At 44.8% G+C, this 17,101-nt stretch overlaps 1 protein-coding gene across 1 annotated transcript in view; it reads right to left on the bottom strand.

Moving 5' to 3' along the window:
- The window catches only part of RAD9A (RAD9 checkpoint clamp component A), a 154,000-nt gene that overhangs the window by 81,497 nt on the left and 55,402 nt on the right, over positions 1-17,101 (bottom strand). The window contains exon 6 of the mRNA XM_082268221.1: positions 2,820-2,929. Coding sequence (XP_082124347.1) covers positions 2,820-2,929 — 110 coding nt within the window. The remainder of the gene's footprint in view (positions 1-2,819; positions 2,930-17,101) is intronic.

The raw sequence follows: 17,101 nt of genomic DNA, 5'->3' as shown, positions 1-17,101 counted from the left end.
TAAAAGTGTCTTCTCAGTTTTTTTAATGATTCAAGCATTGAAGTCAGTAGATAAGCATGGCGCCTCACAATCTGACACATAAGCCCCCATATTTCTCTTGGCACATTTATATTTTATAATGAATAATCCTCCTACCTGGATGCCTGAGCGAAGAAAATCAAATGGATTCCAGGAAACCGATGCAACACAAATCATTACTCAAGATAACCATAGCTAGAAATGCTAATGGATGGTTTTTTTTATGCGATTTCTCAACAAAATAAAAAGCAGAGAGACAAGGATGGATGGGGGGAGTTTGCTTTGAATAACACAATTTAAATAGCATTTGCAGTTTCTGGCCTTAGAAAATATTATCAAGGATACCATGGATAATAATTTTACCTCTTATACAATTACCAGCAAGCCTTATTATGCTCTTTGTTGAGACCTCGATTTCCAGCTCAACAAATGCACATGAGTGGACTTGCAGTGTGAAGTGCTGAAGCTTATAAATGCAGCACTGCCACCAAATCAAGCAAGGATTGTAATCCGTATTTCACAGTAAGACTCGATTCACACTAGCCCAACTTGTCAGGCGACTTGTCAGCCTGACAAGTCACGCTCCCTCATGGTCCATTGACTGCTACAGGACCCGTTCTAATAGAAGCGACACAAGTCACTCCGTCTTAGAAAATGGGTCCTGTACTACCTCGGGGCGACCTCAGAGCGACTTGCATAGACTTCCATTATGTGAAGTCCATGCAAGTCGCTCAGAAGTCGTGGTGCATGGGAATGCACAAGTCGCCCCCGAAGTAGTACAGAGTCGTGCCGCCCCAGTGTGAACCGACTCAAGGTAAATTGTTGTATACATTTAATTGTTATTGATCCAGAATCTTGGGAGTGGGGTGATCTTGTTTCAAGAAGTCCCCCACAGAAAATGATTACTGTGAAGGATAATGGAGGTCTGCTGAGTTACTATACTTTTTCCTTACCACTAAAGGTTTCTCCTCCTTTTAAAAATAAACAAAGGTCTTTATGTTGCTTCGCTAGTTTCCACCCCTTACTGGTACCTATATTTTTCGGCCTGAAATATGTAAAGGCTGAGAGGCCCAGAAAACCAGAGGAGCTCTTTGTGACAATCTTTGTTAAGGCTGCATAAAACTAGCCAATTAGCTGCAGCCAGAACTCTGCAGAAATGCCAACCCTGGATGCAGAGGCTCTATTCGCATAAACCCCATAAGATAAGTGTTCACATGCTAAGAGTAACAGGACTTGCCCCTGATTTTGCTGGTGATGGGTCACACAGTGTGTGCAGATAATGTTTACTACCACCTCCAGGAAACCACTGCTTTTTGACGGCAGTCATATGAAGCCCAAGAAATGTCTAGCATTTACTCATAATGCTGCCTGCACAGGAAGGAGTATACGAGTGAGAAACTGAGCCCCTGTCTGAACACTAAGTGCCCTATGCAACACAGTTCTAAGACAGCATTAATGCTACATCAGGAATTTCCTTATATTTAAAATACTTGTCATGACGGACCCAGAAAAATTGGATTTTTGTCTTACTGTAAAATCCTTTTCTCTAAAAAGTTCTGAACTTCATATCAGTGGTGCCCCCTACAGGAGTAGGACACTAGGCAGAAAAAAGTTCTGGCTACACCTATGGGCAGTCCCAGGGGGTATACTCTCCCTCTCCCTGCTATAGGATGTCAGTTTTGTATCAAAGCAGTGTCAGAAAATAATACCACCCAAATCAAAATAGAGAGGCGGGTACTGCGTCCGTCAATGAACTTCAGAGAAAAGGATTTCACGGTAAGACAAAAATCCAATTTTCTCTATCGTTCATTGGCGGACGCAGTCTTATTATCTTCATATCAGTAGGGATGTCCCAAAGCAGTGCAATAAAATGAGGGTTGGGAACAGTAGAAAAATAAGTCCCCAAGACTAAACCATAGCCAACCAGGCAAGATAGAACTCATCAGAACAACAAGATGAAACCCACCTGAAAAAAACAAACACCTTCAAGGGAGACTAAGCCCCCGTTCACACTGGGGCGACCTGTGAGGCGACCTGGTCGCCTCACAGGTCGCCGCAGGTCGCCTCCCATAGAGAGACACCCCAGACTACCCACCCTACACCAAAGATGCACCAGGAGGCCTAGAATGTCTGCACAGCACGTGTCAGCAGCGATTTCCATCCAGAAAGCAACTGAAGATCAGAGCAAGGGTATAGGGAGGGGCTCCACCCAGAAAAATGCCTCCAGGAACTCCCATTCAGTGATTCCTATCAGAAAAACACTGCAAAATTGCGCCAGGTGTACAAAGATGGCCGCCGATTCATGTAGAGCACATGGGCTACAAGAAAATGGCAGCCTGCAGAGCTACTGAGAACCTTCATGGGGACCCCCCAGTCTCCTGGATGGGATCGATTGAAAGGTGGGCCCTGGAGCGACAGGTAGAAACCCCATTTACTCACCATATTAGGAACAGGCGGGCGCCATCTCCTGACAGAACCCCTCTCCGCGAAAGAGAAAGAGAAAGAGAAAGAGAAAGAGAAAGAGAAAGAGAAAGAGAAAGAGAAAGAGAAAGAGAAAGAGAAAGAGAAAGAGAAAGAGAAAGAGAAAGAGAAAGAGAAAGAGAGAGAGATTATACCCCATGGGACTTCCCAGAAGTATAGCCAGAATTTTTTTTCTGCCTAGTGTCCTACTCCTGTAGGGGGCAGTATAACCTACTGATATGAAGATCAGAAGACTGCGTCCGTCAATGAAAGATAGAGAAAGGTTTTTTTTATAAATGCACTTACTGCAAAACTACCCTTGTAAAGATAAAACATCTTACCTACTTCATCCTCCACATAGTTCTTAAGTGTGACCTTTCCACAAGGACTGGCCATCAGTGTCACCTCGACAAGTGTCAATGGAAAATGCACAACAGCATCTGAAAGCAGCCTAAAAAAAAAAAAAAAAGAAAAAAGGAGAGTCGCCAGTAAATTATAAAATAGCAAGTTTACAGAAAGACGACAGCTTTGAAGCAGGAACTGTGGCCGAATTCCATTTATTTTAGTTGACACAGATTTGCAACCCAACATTTTCCATAGGCTATTTATTTATTTTTCTAATTTTTCAACAGCAATAGTCATTAAAAAGAAAAATACATTTTTTTTTAAACAGCATTAATTATTTTCTTGAACACCACTGAGTAACAGGAATGTAGGAATCTTTACACAAATGCTGCCTTCAGGTGGTTTGGACACTGGCAAACAAAAACCGCGTAAAGCTAGCCCCCGTATTAACGCATTTCCAACCATCATGCCCCAGTTTTGTGAGCAAGCAATACATAAGGCCAGCACCAGATAGGATTTTTGTACTTGTTGCAAAATAGAAGGCCCTATTTTCTTTGTCCTTTTGGGGACACAGGAATTTAAGTATTCATAGAAAATTGGGTAGTCCCAACTGAGGGATGGGCAACAGCTAGAGAATATCCAAAGAAATGAATGCCTGAACAAGGCTGTATAACAAATGGGGGCACAAATACGGAAATCACTACTAACCAGAAGGACTATTCCACAGCAAGGCGCAGGTAGCACCACTAGGTGGAAACTGCTATGTGAAAGAAAGAGGGCCTCAAGCAGAATATGCGATACGTGTATATTCGGCCTCATACTGAAGCAGTTATACTAGGATCAGGACTGCAGCTACAGTCGTGATACCAGTATTTAAGATTCGGCCATTGCCCATTATTGTAAAAGTAATCCTAGCAGCTATACAGCCGCAGGATTATTTTTACAGGATGATGGAAGGGGGTCCCACCCCCATCCCAAATATCCAATAAATTTCGTTCCACTACATGATTGTGTCCCAGTTGTTGATTCTTCACAAAAAATTACAGTTTTATATCTTTATGTTTGAAGCCTGAAATGTGGCAAAAGGTCGAAAAGTTAAAAGGGGGCCGAATACTTTCGCAAGGCACTGTAAATATCTCTGATCCGTAAATATCAGACGCAGAGATGAAATTTTTTATTTAGAGAAAAAACCAATGAGATTTTTTTGCCAATTTCCATGCAGAAATGTAATATATTATGTATGACAGACTCCCTTGTCGTAGGCAGATTGCTTGATAAAAGCTACCTGCACCTGCTGTCACTTATACTGCCCATACAAAAACAACATCTTTCATTTTAAGAACATAAGTTCGATGTTCTTATAGCTAGTGGGGTCGAATTGACATTTGTTTTTCGACCACAGTGAGGGGGAAATTCAATGGAGCAGAATAGAAAACTTCTTGGTGGAAGAAATTTTCAGACCGGATATGTGGTTTTACATTCAATTTAAAACTGAATGTTAAAGGCAAGTGAAATTTTCAAACGACATTCTTTCATTCAGCAAATGTATAAAAGATTTTTCGTATGAATATTCTCCTCCGAAAATGGATAAGTGTATGGTCAGCATAGGACTGGGTTCACACCTATGCAGTTTGCTTTTGATCCGTTTCTGCAGTGCTTGTAGCATTATTTAGGCTTTTTTTGTCCAATTTGTTGTTGGACAAATTATAAAACACAGAGCGAGAAAAAATGCATTACATGCTTTTCTGCGGCTTCTCCACTAAAGTCTATTTAAGCAAAAAAAAAAAAAAAAAAAAAAAACACTGTTTTGCGTTGAAAAAAAGTCCTTTACCCTTTCCAAATACGCGGCAGCTGAAAAACTGCATAGTAGTAAATTTCTGCAAAAAGCACCAAAAAAAAACCAAAACGCATAGGTGTAACTCAGGCCTAAGACTCAGTTGCAGCAGCATGATTTTGTTGGCATTACCTGTAATAATGGGGTTAAAAAAAAAAAAAAAATATTAATAATCCTTTTGTAGTACAAAAAGAGCAGATAATCGCTACTATAAGAGGTTCATTTATTCTGTGAAACTGAGATAGAGAGAGAGAGATAGACATTTTAACTAGGAGTCAGACATGAAGGGTGGAATATGTTAATTAAATATAATGCACAATAGTGGTAAAAGTTTACTTTAAATGTAATTGTAATGCCTTATATTACCTCCAATCTATCAGCCTCCCCCTCCTCTGGGTTCAGGATGTGGATCTTCCCTGCAGTGTCTTTAAAGGTTTTTTTTTTTTTTTTTTTTTTTTTTTTATTTAAACAAACAAGTAATACTTACCTGCTCTGTGTAATGGTTTTTCACAGAGCGGCACCGATTCTCTTCTTCTGGGATCCCCCCATCCATGCTTCTGGCTCCTCCTGGCTTCAGAGTGCCCAAATAGCAAGCCGCAAATTATAGTATATAGAGTGCCCCTATAGCAAGGTAAAAAAAATAAAATAAAACTGTCTTTAGAACCACTCACTTCCTGCCCAGGACTACATGTCCCATGAGGGATTGCTCCTCACACATTCACAAGTTCTCAGGCACGTACTGAGCCTCGGTTTCCACTAATGCCGCTACGAAGTCGTGCTACTTCTAGCACGACTTCGTAGCAAAAGTAAACTGCGGCTTCAGTGAGACTTGTCCCTCATATATAGAGGGAAGTCGCACTGAAGGCGGCTCAAAAGTAGTGCACGATCTACTTTTGAAGTCGCCGCAACTGAAGCCGCGGCAGTGGAAACGGGCCCCATTGAAAACAATGGGTTTTGACTTGCTGTGCGACTTGACATGTGTCAAGTCGCACCGCAAGTCGCACTAGTGGAAACCGAGCCTGATGGTGTACTGTGTTGTGTGTGCAATGCACTGTATTTCCTGATATGTAAACAAATCATGCATCCTGTATGCAGGCCTACTAATTGGCTGGCCAACAAATCGATTCGCAAAAAAAAGGAATACGCAAGTCACGCCTGCAAAATGTAAACGGTGTTCAAATCACATGTGAGGTATCGCCGCAATCCTCAGAGCAAGAATTCTAGCAAATGACCTTCTCTAACTCTAAACTGGTAACCGTTAAATTTTTAAAAGCGACACCTATGGAGATTTTTAAGTACTGTAGTTGGACGCCATTCCACGTGTGCACGCAATTTTAAATAATAAACTGTTGTTCGGTATCCATTTACTCGGTGCGACATCTTTCACAATATACAAAAAATTGGGGTAACTTTACAGGCTCGTTTTTTTAAAATCAGTGAAGTGTATTTTTTCCCAAAGAAAAATTGTTTGAAAGATCCCTGCGCAAATACTGTGTGACCTAAAATATTGCAATGGCCGCCATTTTATTCTCAAGAGTCTTTGCTAAAAAAAAAAATATATAATGTTTGGGGGGTTCTAAATTATTTTCTAGCAAAAAAAAAAACGGATTTTTATCTTCACATAAAATCCTTTTCTCTTTCGTTCGACAGACAGCTCCAGAATCTTCATGACCATTGGGTGATGCTGCCCCCTACAGGAGTAGGACACTAGGCAGATAAAAAAAAAAACTTTACCACGCCTATGGGGCAGTCTCTGGGGTATACTCCCACTCTCTGCTATAGGCACTCAGTTTTGTTACAAGCAGTGTCAGAAGAAAAAAACAACCCAACTCAATAGAGGGGTGGGTACTGTGTCCGTCAATGAACATCAGAGAAAAGGATTTTACGGTAAGACAAAAATCCAATTTTCTCTTTCCACCATTGGACTAAACCTAGCAATCCAGGTAACACGGAGCTCAACCAGGAACAACTGGAGCTCACCTGAAAAAAAAAAAAAAACCAAACACTCTCAAAGAGGACCAGGTCCTCTTAAAGAGCAGCCTGCAAAACCTTGCAGCCAAAAGCAGCATCTGCAGATGCCAACACATCCACCTTATAAAACTTTGTAAAAGTGTGCACCGACGACTAGGTGGCCGCCTTGCAAACCTGCATCACTGACGCCTAATGACAGAAGGCCCAGGAGGCACTAGGCGCTCGAGTAGAATGTGCCTTAACAGGGAAAGGAGGAACCTGATTCTTGATTGAATAGGCCTGCACCACAGTCTGTCTGATCCATTTGGAAATGGTCGCAGCAGATGTGGCCCACCCTTTCCGAGGTCCATCCATAAGGACAAATAGAGAGTCTGATTTCCTAAAGGACTCGGATGCCGCAAGGTACACCCTGATCGCCCGAACCACATCCAGAGAATGCAAGGCAATCTCCTTAGGATGTTTAGGGTTAGGACACAGGGAAGGCAACACAATGTCTTCATTCAGATGGAAACCAGAAACAACAACTGACAAGGGCGAATCACCTCTGAGCCACCAGATAAAGGTGAACGACAAGACAACGCCGCCAGCTCAGACATCCTGCGTGTAGAAGTAATAGCCACCAAGAAGGCCACCTTCTGGGACTATGTAAGCAGAGGAATCACGCATAGATTTTCAAAAGGCGGTTTCTGGAGAACCGACAGCACCAAATTGAGGTCCCTACGAAGGCAAGAGACCGTACTGGGGGAGCCAAATGGCGAACCCCCTAAATTAAAGGTGCGAACCAAAGAATGCGTAACCAAAGGACGTTGAAAGAAAACCGCCAAGGCCAAAACCTGGCCCTTGATGGTACCCAAGGCCAGACGCTGCTCAACACCTCGGAGGAATGTCAAAATCCGAGCCACAGAAAAGGATCCGGTGTGAACCCCAAGTGACTCGCGATGGTAAATCTTCCTAGGAGGTAGATTTTCTAGCCTTCAACAACATGGGAATCACAGATTCAGACAACCCTCTATCCTTCAGCACCTGGCTTTCAAAAGCCAAGCCATTAAAGCCAGCGATTAAAGCAGGATGGAAGATTGGTCCTTGGGCCAATAGATCTTCTCTGAGAGGAAGTCTCCAAGGAGCATCGGAGACAAACCATATCAGATCTGCGTACCAAGACCGGCAAAGCCAGTCTGGGGCCACTATGATGACCAGAATCCCTTCTGCCTCAAACCTTTGCAGGAGTCTTTGCAGAAATTTTAGAGTGGGGAAGGCGTATATTAGACGATACTGGCCCCAAGGAGCCACCAGTTTGTCTCTTGGATGCCACAAATCTCTGTACCTTCCTGTTGAGACGAGAGGCCAACAGGTCCAGCTTGGGAATTCCCCACCGGAGACACAGCTGATGAAAAACCTCCGGATGAAGTGACCATTCTCCCTGGTCCCAACGCCTGTCGACTGAAGTAATCTGCTTGCAAATTTTCCACCCCTGGAATATGCACAGCAGAGAGGGCTGGAACGAAGCGTTCTGCCCACTTTAGAATGCCAGCTACTTCTCGAGCTGCCAGAACACTTCTTGTGCCCCCTTGGTGATTGACATAAGTCACGACCGTGGCATTGTCTAATTGATTCCTTACCGGACACCCCTGAAGGCGATTTGTCCAATGAGCCAGGCAAAGTCTGATTGCCCGAAGTTCCAGATAATTGATCAGTTCCAGTAGTCTGGACTCTGCCAGATTCCAAACCACCTGAGAACAATCAGTGTCGAGAACGCCTCCCCTCTCGGACAAGCTGGCATCCGTGGTGACCACTGTCCAGTACATGGGAAGGAAGGATTTGCCCTGTTGAAGTGCCAGAAGCCACCAGATCAGGGACCCTCTCGTACCCTGGCTCAACAGGATCAGAGTGGCTAGAGACTCTGGACTCTTATCCCACTTGGCAGAATCTATCTTTGCAGAGATCTTGTGTGGAACTGTACAAACGGAATCGCCTCGAAGGTAGACCCCATCAGTCCCAGCACCTGCATGCAAGTCCAGAGAGATGACCGACTGCTGGACAACAGGAGCTGAATCGCATCCTGCAGCTTTTGGAGCTTGTCCTTTGGGAGAAACCACCCTGGCTTAGTCCAGATTTAGACCCAGATAGTCCCAAGTTGGTGGACAGAGCTAGAGCAGATTTTTGGAATTTCAACTTCCAACCAAACTCCTGCAGAGTCCGCACCACTGACCACCAGGTTGTCCAGACTCTGCTCGCATCATCCAGGTACCCCAGCACCGCAATGCTCCGCTGGAGCAACAATGCTAACACCAGGGCCAACACTTTTGTGAAGACCCGAGGAGCTGAGGAGAGACCAAAGGGTAATGCCACGAATCGATAATGCTCCTCGCCCGCGGCAAAGAGGAGGAGGCGCGGATGACTGACATATATTGGAATATGAAGGTAAGCGTCCTTGATATCGATAGAGGCCAGAAGATCCCCTTGATGTAGGGATGCCACTACCGTAGGAATGGACTCCATTCGGAACTTCTGCACTCACACAAAGCAGTTCAGAGCCTTGAGGTCCAGGATTGGACTTACCTTGCCTTCCTTCCTGGGAACGGTAAACAGGTTTGAAAAAAAAAAAAAAAACCTTGTAAACTTTCCGATTTTGGAACCGGTACAATCACCCTTTGTAGTAGCAAGTCTTGCACCGCCCCGAAGAAACCCCACAGGAGGTCTGGGGACAAATGCAGGCTGGAAGGAAAGAACCTCTCTGGAGGATAAGACTGAACTCGATCTTGTAGCTGGACCGAATCAGCTCGTTGACCCACTTGTCTTGAATCAGGGAGTTCCAGGGGTCCAGAAAGAAGCGAAGATGTCCCCCCTTCAGGTAGAAGAGGGCTTGTCTGCAGGTCCGGAAGGACCCGCTCTTGGCTTACCAGACCAGGTCCTCTTGGAACCAACGGAGGAGGTCCTGACAAACTTGGATCCCTTGCCTTGAGATCCTGAGGAACAAAAAGGCCGATTATGAGCCGAGAAAAAAAGGCCAACGTCTGCGACGAGACTCCTTGCCCCTGGCAGCCTGTGGAAGAAGAGTACTCTTCCCCCCGTAAGACCCTTAATGATATCCAGGAAAGATCTGAACAGGCGATCCCCCACAAAGGGGAGATCAGATAAGGCCTTCTTGGTCCGCAGACCAGCATTTCAGCCACATCATGCGCCGAAGGACCACTGCTGTCATGCACAGCCTAGAGACTAGGGGGGCCGCATTCAGCGGTATCGCAGATAAACTGCAACCCCTGGACCAACTGGTTCCGCCAGCTCTGGGCAGGGGGGAAGCTGTTCCCCCTTCATATCCTGGCGCAAAATCCCCGCCTACTCCAGCAGAGTCTGCAACACCAAGGCTATGGTGAACACCGGCTTAAGGATCAAACCGGACACAGTAAACATGTGGCGGACCAAAGTCTCGGCTCTCCTGTCAAAGAGATCTTTAAAAGTCAGAGACTCCTCCACCAGATTTATTCTGCCTGGAAACCTGAGAATCCGCCTCAGGTGGGACTGTCCACTTTTTTCAACAGGGACTCCAAAAGGGATATCATCTAGCGAAACGCTTAGGCACCGTCGTATTGCATTTAGGGTAACCTCACTGACTCGCAACAATTTTGTCAAAGTAGGCCGGAAAAGGGAATACCTTTGCCACTTCTCAGGATCTGCGGGTACCAAAAGGGACTGGCACCTCCGACACAGCAGCATCCTCCATCTTTAAGGTTTCCTGAACCAAATCAATCAGTGCATCCACCAGTGCCTTTTCAAGCGCAGCTGCAGTAAAAGAGGAATCATCAAAACACTCAGGGTGCGTGGACGCAGACCCAGCAGAGTGATTCGCATCCGCGGTGGCCAGATCAGACTCAGAATCTGATGAGACCGAGAAGGCAGGTGAAGACGGGGGGTGCTTTTTGCTGGACCAAATCAACTTTGGACACTAAGGAGTCCAGGATTGCCATCAGTGCAGACAGAGATGACTGGGACCCAGAGGGCTCCGCAGCCTCAGAGGGGATCAGGTAGCGAAATGTGCTCCAGGGACTCCATGAGTTAACTAACGGTACCATACAGGCAAAATGAGAAGCACTGCTATGCGACCCACCTCCCAAAGCCACGCTAGCGGCACCACGAATCCCAGCACAACCAGCCGCTGCTACACCAGAGAGAGGGAGAGCAATAAAGGCACCCACAGGGACTCACCACCACAGGACAGGCACTAAGCAGCACCAGATACTGCACACCATGCGGTGATCAGAAGGAAAGAGGAAGTCTAGGAGTCAGCACTAGGGGATAAGGAGGGGCTCCACCACCAAATTCACCGCCCATAAGGCTCCAAAAACACGGCTGCCACTGGTTTCAATGGGAAACCACAAGAAAATGGCAGCTGGACATCACAAACATGGCCGCCGATAACATAGCCAACCATCTACAGCAAAATGGTGGGCACACGCAGCTCCCGGGACCCATAGGGGATCTCAAGAGATTATCTAGCAGGAAGGGTGGGCCCTGGCAGGAGCCCCCACCAGGACAACTAAAAGGAGGGAAGGACGGGAACCCGGGGGTTTGACCGTCCCAGGGAGGTGCCCACAATCACCCTAAAAGACCACCAGGGGAGAGGGGGAAGGGGGGGGAACACTACTTTGGGCACCACTCGGGACAGTCCACCACTCCACCGGAATGGGGGTGTTGTAGGCCAGGAGGCACGCTGCGACTCAGGCCGGGGCCAGGCCCTGGCGAGACATTTAACTCGCAGGCAAGCCCCTGTCCAGTGGGGGCTATGTCGCGGCTGACCTAGCGCGGAGCTGAGGCATGCGTTCTCTCGCTGGCCAGACTGGGGGGACCCTCTGGATCCAGCAGATAACCAGTCCATCGCCCAGTGGATTGTAGTTCTCACAGGAATAGAAAAACAAAGAAAAACCTTTTTTTTTTTTTTTTTTAACAAAGGAAAAAAGCTAGGACCAAAGATCCCAGCAATGAACTAGGTCCTTACACCTGACTAAGCAGAAGAGTGGGATTATATCCCCTGGGACTCCCCCCATAGACGTGGTAGTTTTTTCCTGCCTGGTGTCCTAATGTAGGGGGCAGCATAACCCAAAGGTCATGAAGATTCTGGACCTGTGTGTGTCAATGAACGAAAGAGAAATACTGATTTTAACTTAAGTGGTTAATGTACTGTAGTTTGTCACCGCTCCACTGGCATGCCCAATTTTAAAGGGTCACGTTTGGTATCCATGTACTCGACATTACATTTTTATATTTTACCAAAAAATGGGCATTATATTGGGTTTGTGTTCACTAAAATCAAAATGTATTTTTCCCCCAAAACAATTTGCATTTAAAAAAAACGCTGTGTAAATACCATGTGAACACCCACCATTTATCCTCTAGGCCAGGGATCTCCAAACTACAGCCCTCCAGCTGCTGCAGAACTACACATCCCATGAGGCATTGTAAAACTCTTACATTCACAGACATGACTAGGCATGATGGGAATTGTAGTTCCTGAACAACTGGAGGGCCATAGTTTGAAGACCCCTGCCCTAGGACCTTTGCTTAAAAAAAAAAAAAAAATAGGCATTGAATTTTTGACGGGTTTGGGAAAAGACACTGGCTACAGTTTAAAATGGAAAGGTGGGGGGGGGGGGGTGGTCTGGACATGGCCGTGTGAAGACACAGAACACCTAAGCTCTTGGGTCTGACCGATCACACTACTTGTTAACAGCGGCATGTGATCGACTAAGCAACGGAAGCCTAGAACCTCTTGCAAGACCCCCAAAAGTAGTGGACCCAAGACCGAGATTCAGCATTATTTCCCAGGTACACACAAGCACAGTGGCGGATCGAAGATGGAGAATACAAAAGACCAAGCAATTGGGGTAGCGTTGGTTCAGGAAGCTTCGGTCTCCCCCACTTCTTCAGTCAGCTCGGGCAGTGCTTCGTAAGTCCAACGGACATCGGCAGCGGAGAAGCAGTCCTCCGTTTTTTAGAACGGCTGGTCACCGCCTTGATCGGGTGGGGGGGCATAATCTACATGCTTTCATACAGGAGCTCCAGACGAGGGAAACTCCGTTCACATTTAAATGAACTGATCTAGCCTTGAAGTATCTAGGTAACTTTATCCCGGCAGATCTTTCACGTACCTTCGACCTAAACTTCCTGCCACTTCCAAATAGAGCAAACACGTTGTTGGAAGCTTAGCACTTGAGGCTTCATTCTTGGTCTGGGAGATGCAATTTTATTTAAATAAGTATTTTACCAATGTTTTTATTCTTGTTTTAAGCCCTACCTATTGTTATACCCATGAAGTACTTCAAAAGAGTACATGCACTCTTTACTGGGTTTATTTGGGTGCATAAACACCCAAGGATTGGGAGGTCTTTGCTGAGACTCCCTAAACGCTCGGGTGGCTTGCTGGTTCCTGATCTCTATAGATACTATCAGGCAGCCCAATTAGGTCGTTTAAACGATTGGTGCAGACATAGTGATTTAAAACTTTGGCCGAACTTTAAAAAGTGCAGGGCTGTGTGCTGTTGCAAATGTCCCCGTGGTGTTATAAGGACCTCCTGCCTTCCCTTAAAAACACAGCCACTTATTGGGGCTACGACACGTATTTGTTATTGGCTTTTCGCTAACAGTAAGTTGTCCCCTGTGGAATCCCCACTGTTCCTCATTTTGGGTAACCCGTGCTTTAGTCCGGGTTTACGGAAAAGAGACTTTAGTTCGTTACTTGATTCGGGACAGTACCGGGCCTCTTATTTTGTGATATCAGGGTGCTGACCTAAACTGCAGGTTCTGACAGCTGGTACTGGCCCATATCATTTGGACTTCTGGCGAACTGCACAAAAAGCCACTTTTTACATACCTTACCCACCCCTGGTGTCTATGGCCGTAGCCTATCCCCATTGGAAGAATATTGTACTGAGCTGGGTCCACTTTCCCATACGCTTTCGAAGATTTATTCTATGTTGGTTTTGCCATCAGAAGACTACAAGTTACCCTTCCTGAGAAAATGGGATGTAGACCTGGGTAGAACTTTTACGCAAAGCCAACGTACTAATATAATATACTTTCCATTAAAATCTTCAACTTGCACAAAAGTGCAGGAAACAAAATTTTAAGATTTTCTCCCAGTGGTACCGGACTCCATCTCTCCTCTATAAACATTTTTTGAATACCTCTGATCAATGTTGCTGCTGTCAGGAGAATTTACCTAAATCGGAATTACTTCTGGTACAACCAACAATCTTCTTGCAGACCATGGGAGTTGCAATGGGCGCTTGCTTCGCTACCAGTGTTGCCAATCTCTTTATGGCACACTGGGAGGAGGAGACCGTTTTTCAACATCGCCCTGAACAGCTCACATGCTACCGTAGGTACATAGATGACCTGTTCATGGTCTGGGAAGGGGACTATGCCAGTTTACAAAAAGTTTCATGGATAAACTTAATAGTAACCAGAGGAATATTTCCTTATGGAACATCGACAAGGAAAAGATGACATTTCTGGACCTTGAAATTTTCAAGGAAAGGGGGACCTTCCACACACCATTTCAAACCCACAGATAGGAATGGGTACATTCCGTTAGAGAGTTGTCATCATGCCTCTTGATTGGGCAATATCCCCAAGGTCCAGTATATCCGCCTTAGGAGGAATTGCTCCATGGAGGCTGATTTCATCTCTCAATCCCAGATGCTTACTGCAGGATTTGTAGAGAAAAGGTTAACAGAATAGTCTGGGAGGCGGAAACGAAGAAAGTGAAAGATATGGATAGGAATGTTATTAGGTATTCTAAAAAGGAGAAAGGGTCAGGTAAACAGGAATTTAAAATCATCCTTGACTACAATATTCAACATACAAAAGTTGAAAAGATCATCTATAAAAACATTGGGGAATTCTCCTTAGGGATTGTATACCGGGGCCTGTTTTACCTCCACGCCCTCAGTTTATCTACCGGCGAGCGCCAACTTTGAGGGACATTATCGCACCAGGGGTTGTTGACCCGCCTGTCCAAAAGGAAAATAAACTTTTCTCCCTTTCCTTTCTGGCTTTTTTGCGTGTGGGAGAGGTTCCGCATGCAAACAGGTCAAACATAATAATAAAAAACGGAAGGAGTTTATTGCTCAAAATACAGGTAAACAATATAACATCAGAGACCTTATCACATGCAACACGGAAGGTGTCGTTTACATGCTGGAATCCAAGTGTGGCTTCCAGTATGTAGGCCGGACGTCAAGGGCCCTGCATGTAAGAGTTGCCGAGCATATCGGTAACATTAAAAAAGGAAAAGTAACACATAGTGTATCAAAACATTTCCGTATTCACCACAACAGAGATCCCAGAGAATTAAAATTCTGGGGCATAGAACGGGTTAAAAAACACTGGAGAGGGGGTCATTTTGTTAGGAGGCTTAAGCCTCGTACACACACAACGATTGTTGGCTGACCGATCGGCCGTCTTTTGTCCAGTGTTGTCGTGTTGGTTGAAATGTGCTCTAGACTGCACACAAATTTTTTCCGCCAACAAAAACCAACTTCAGAAGTGATGTCATGTGCTGGTTTACTTTCCGTTTGTTTTTTCTTCTCTGAGCATGCCCAGCCTTGCTCATCTGATTTTTGTCTGCCGAAATCTGTACTGACTGACGAACAATCGGCCGTTCTGTTGACAGCCAACAAAAAATTTTATAGCATGCACACCAGATTTTTTTCGGCCGAAAAGTCGCAGTCGGTTGTCGGAAGCATCATACTAACAAGCCGACAATCGGCCGATCGGACGTTGGCCGAATTCACGGCCAACATTCGTTGCGTGTGTACGAGGCTTTAGTCAACGAGAATCCTTTTGGATCTTTGAAACAAGGGTGTCATCTCCAATGTGGTTAAATGTGGAATTTGACCTCAATTGTTTCATTTCAGATAGATAAAATCTTTTATTTGGTTTTAAATAATTTTTAGATATCTTATTTATAAAATTATTATGGATTTTGTTACTATTTTTTTGTAATATACATGTTGTGATTTGTCTTGTGGGTGCAGGATCTATAGGGATGATGGCAGGTGATTAAGGAAAACTTTTTTTTTTGCCTTTTATATATTCAGTTTAGTCTGATATATGGGAATTGAGCAACTAGATGGCGATGGGAGACATTGCAGTCTCAACAGTGTTTGTTACAATGATTATCTGGTGCTATTTAAGGAAGTGGGTGACAGCAAAACTTCACCGTCCCCCTGACGAAGTCCCCTATTGGACGATACGCATATGGGAAGTGGAGCAGCTCGTCACCCGCCGCCATCCTTTGGATCAGCTGCATCTTGAAGCTGTGCTGTATGCATCGGCACTGTGTCTCTCCGTTCTAGAGGCACGGTGACATGAAGAGAACACTATGCTCTAATATGCTTTTATTTCAAGCTGTAAGTGCAATACCTTCTTTTATGTTTAAAAATAAAGTGCGTTACAGAGAGCACTTAGAGCATCTCGCTTTTATATATGGTATGCACATGGATGAGTCCGGATTGGAGCAGCTGATAGAATCCCTTGCCTGAGCAGTGGTTACTGAGGAGTGTTCCTGGTGATTAACCCCTTGGGGAAAGCGCTATTTATTTCATTTTCAGGTGAGCGCAGTGTATTCACTGGTGAGTTGTTTCCTTATTTTCTGCACAACCCGAATTGGATTGGGATCTTGCTGTCTATGGACTATATTTTTATCTTGCGCTGCACTTTATTGTTTATGGAATATTTTATGAGATAGCGGTGCTTTATCTTTTGTGTTCAGCTGCAATATTTTATTTAATTTTATATCATCTGTCTGCACTGATTGATTTTTGTATTAGGAATGTGGAACATTGTTACATATTTTCTGGTCTTGTCCTAAAATAAGGAGTTTCTGGGGAGAGGTCCGGAAAATACTAAAATTTACTGATTATAATATTCCTGATGACCCTGGCTTGCTTCCTGTTGCACGTTTCCAAAATTCATGCTAAAATATGTAAGAAATCTGTTCTCGGTCACCTACTGAATGTGGCCAAGTCCTGTATCCCCCTTACCTGGAAACCGGCACAGCCCCCCTTAGTAGGGCTGTGGCTTACAAAGGTAGAGGAGTTGTAACCGGATAGATTTGGTCATGACATCCCAGCAGAAACTAGAGAGCTAAACCTTTTCCATAAGGACCAGGTTTTCATGTATATCCATCTACTGATGTGGCCTTATTAGTTGATTGAATTTGCGTACCCTGCCCCTAGGTTTTCTATCTCTAGCTCCTGAGTAACACCCTCTTGGCACACCCCCCTCTCCTTCTAGTAAACATGTCCTATACAGAATTGTAGTTTCCACTAAAAGCTAAAAAAAAATAAAAAATAAAAAAAAACACACACACACACACACACACAATCTAACCTCCTCGGAAATGAGGAAAAAACAAACGGTTGGAGGCGGGGTTATATGGGGGTTGGATTAACGTTTTCTTTTTTATCAGTGTCC

Source organism: Pelophylax lessonae (genome assembly GCF_965119305.1).
Source record: "Pelophylax lessonae genome assembly, chromosome: 9".
NCBI classification, from domain to species: Eukaryota; Metazoa; Chordata; class Amphibia; order Anura; family Ranidae; genus Pelophylax; species Pelophylax lessonae.
Note: the sequence above shows the minus strand (reverse complement) of the source record. Positions and strands in the feature narration are given on the sequence as shown.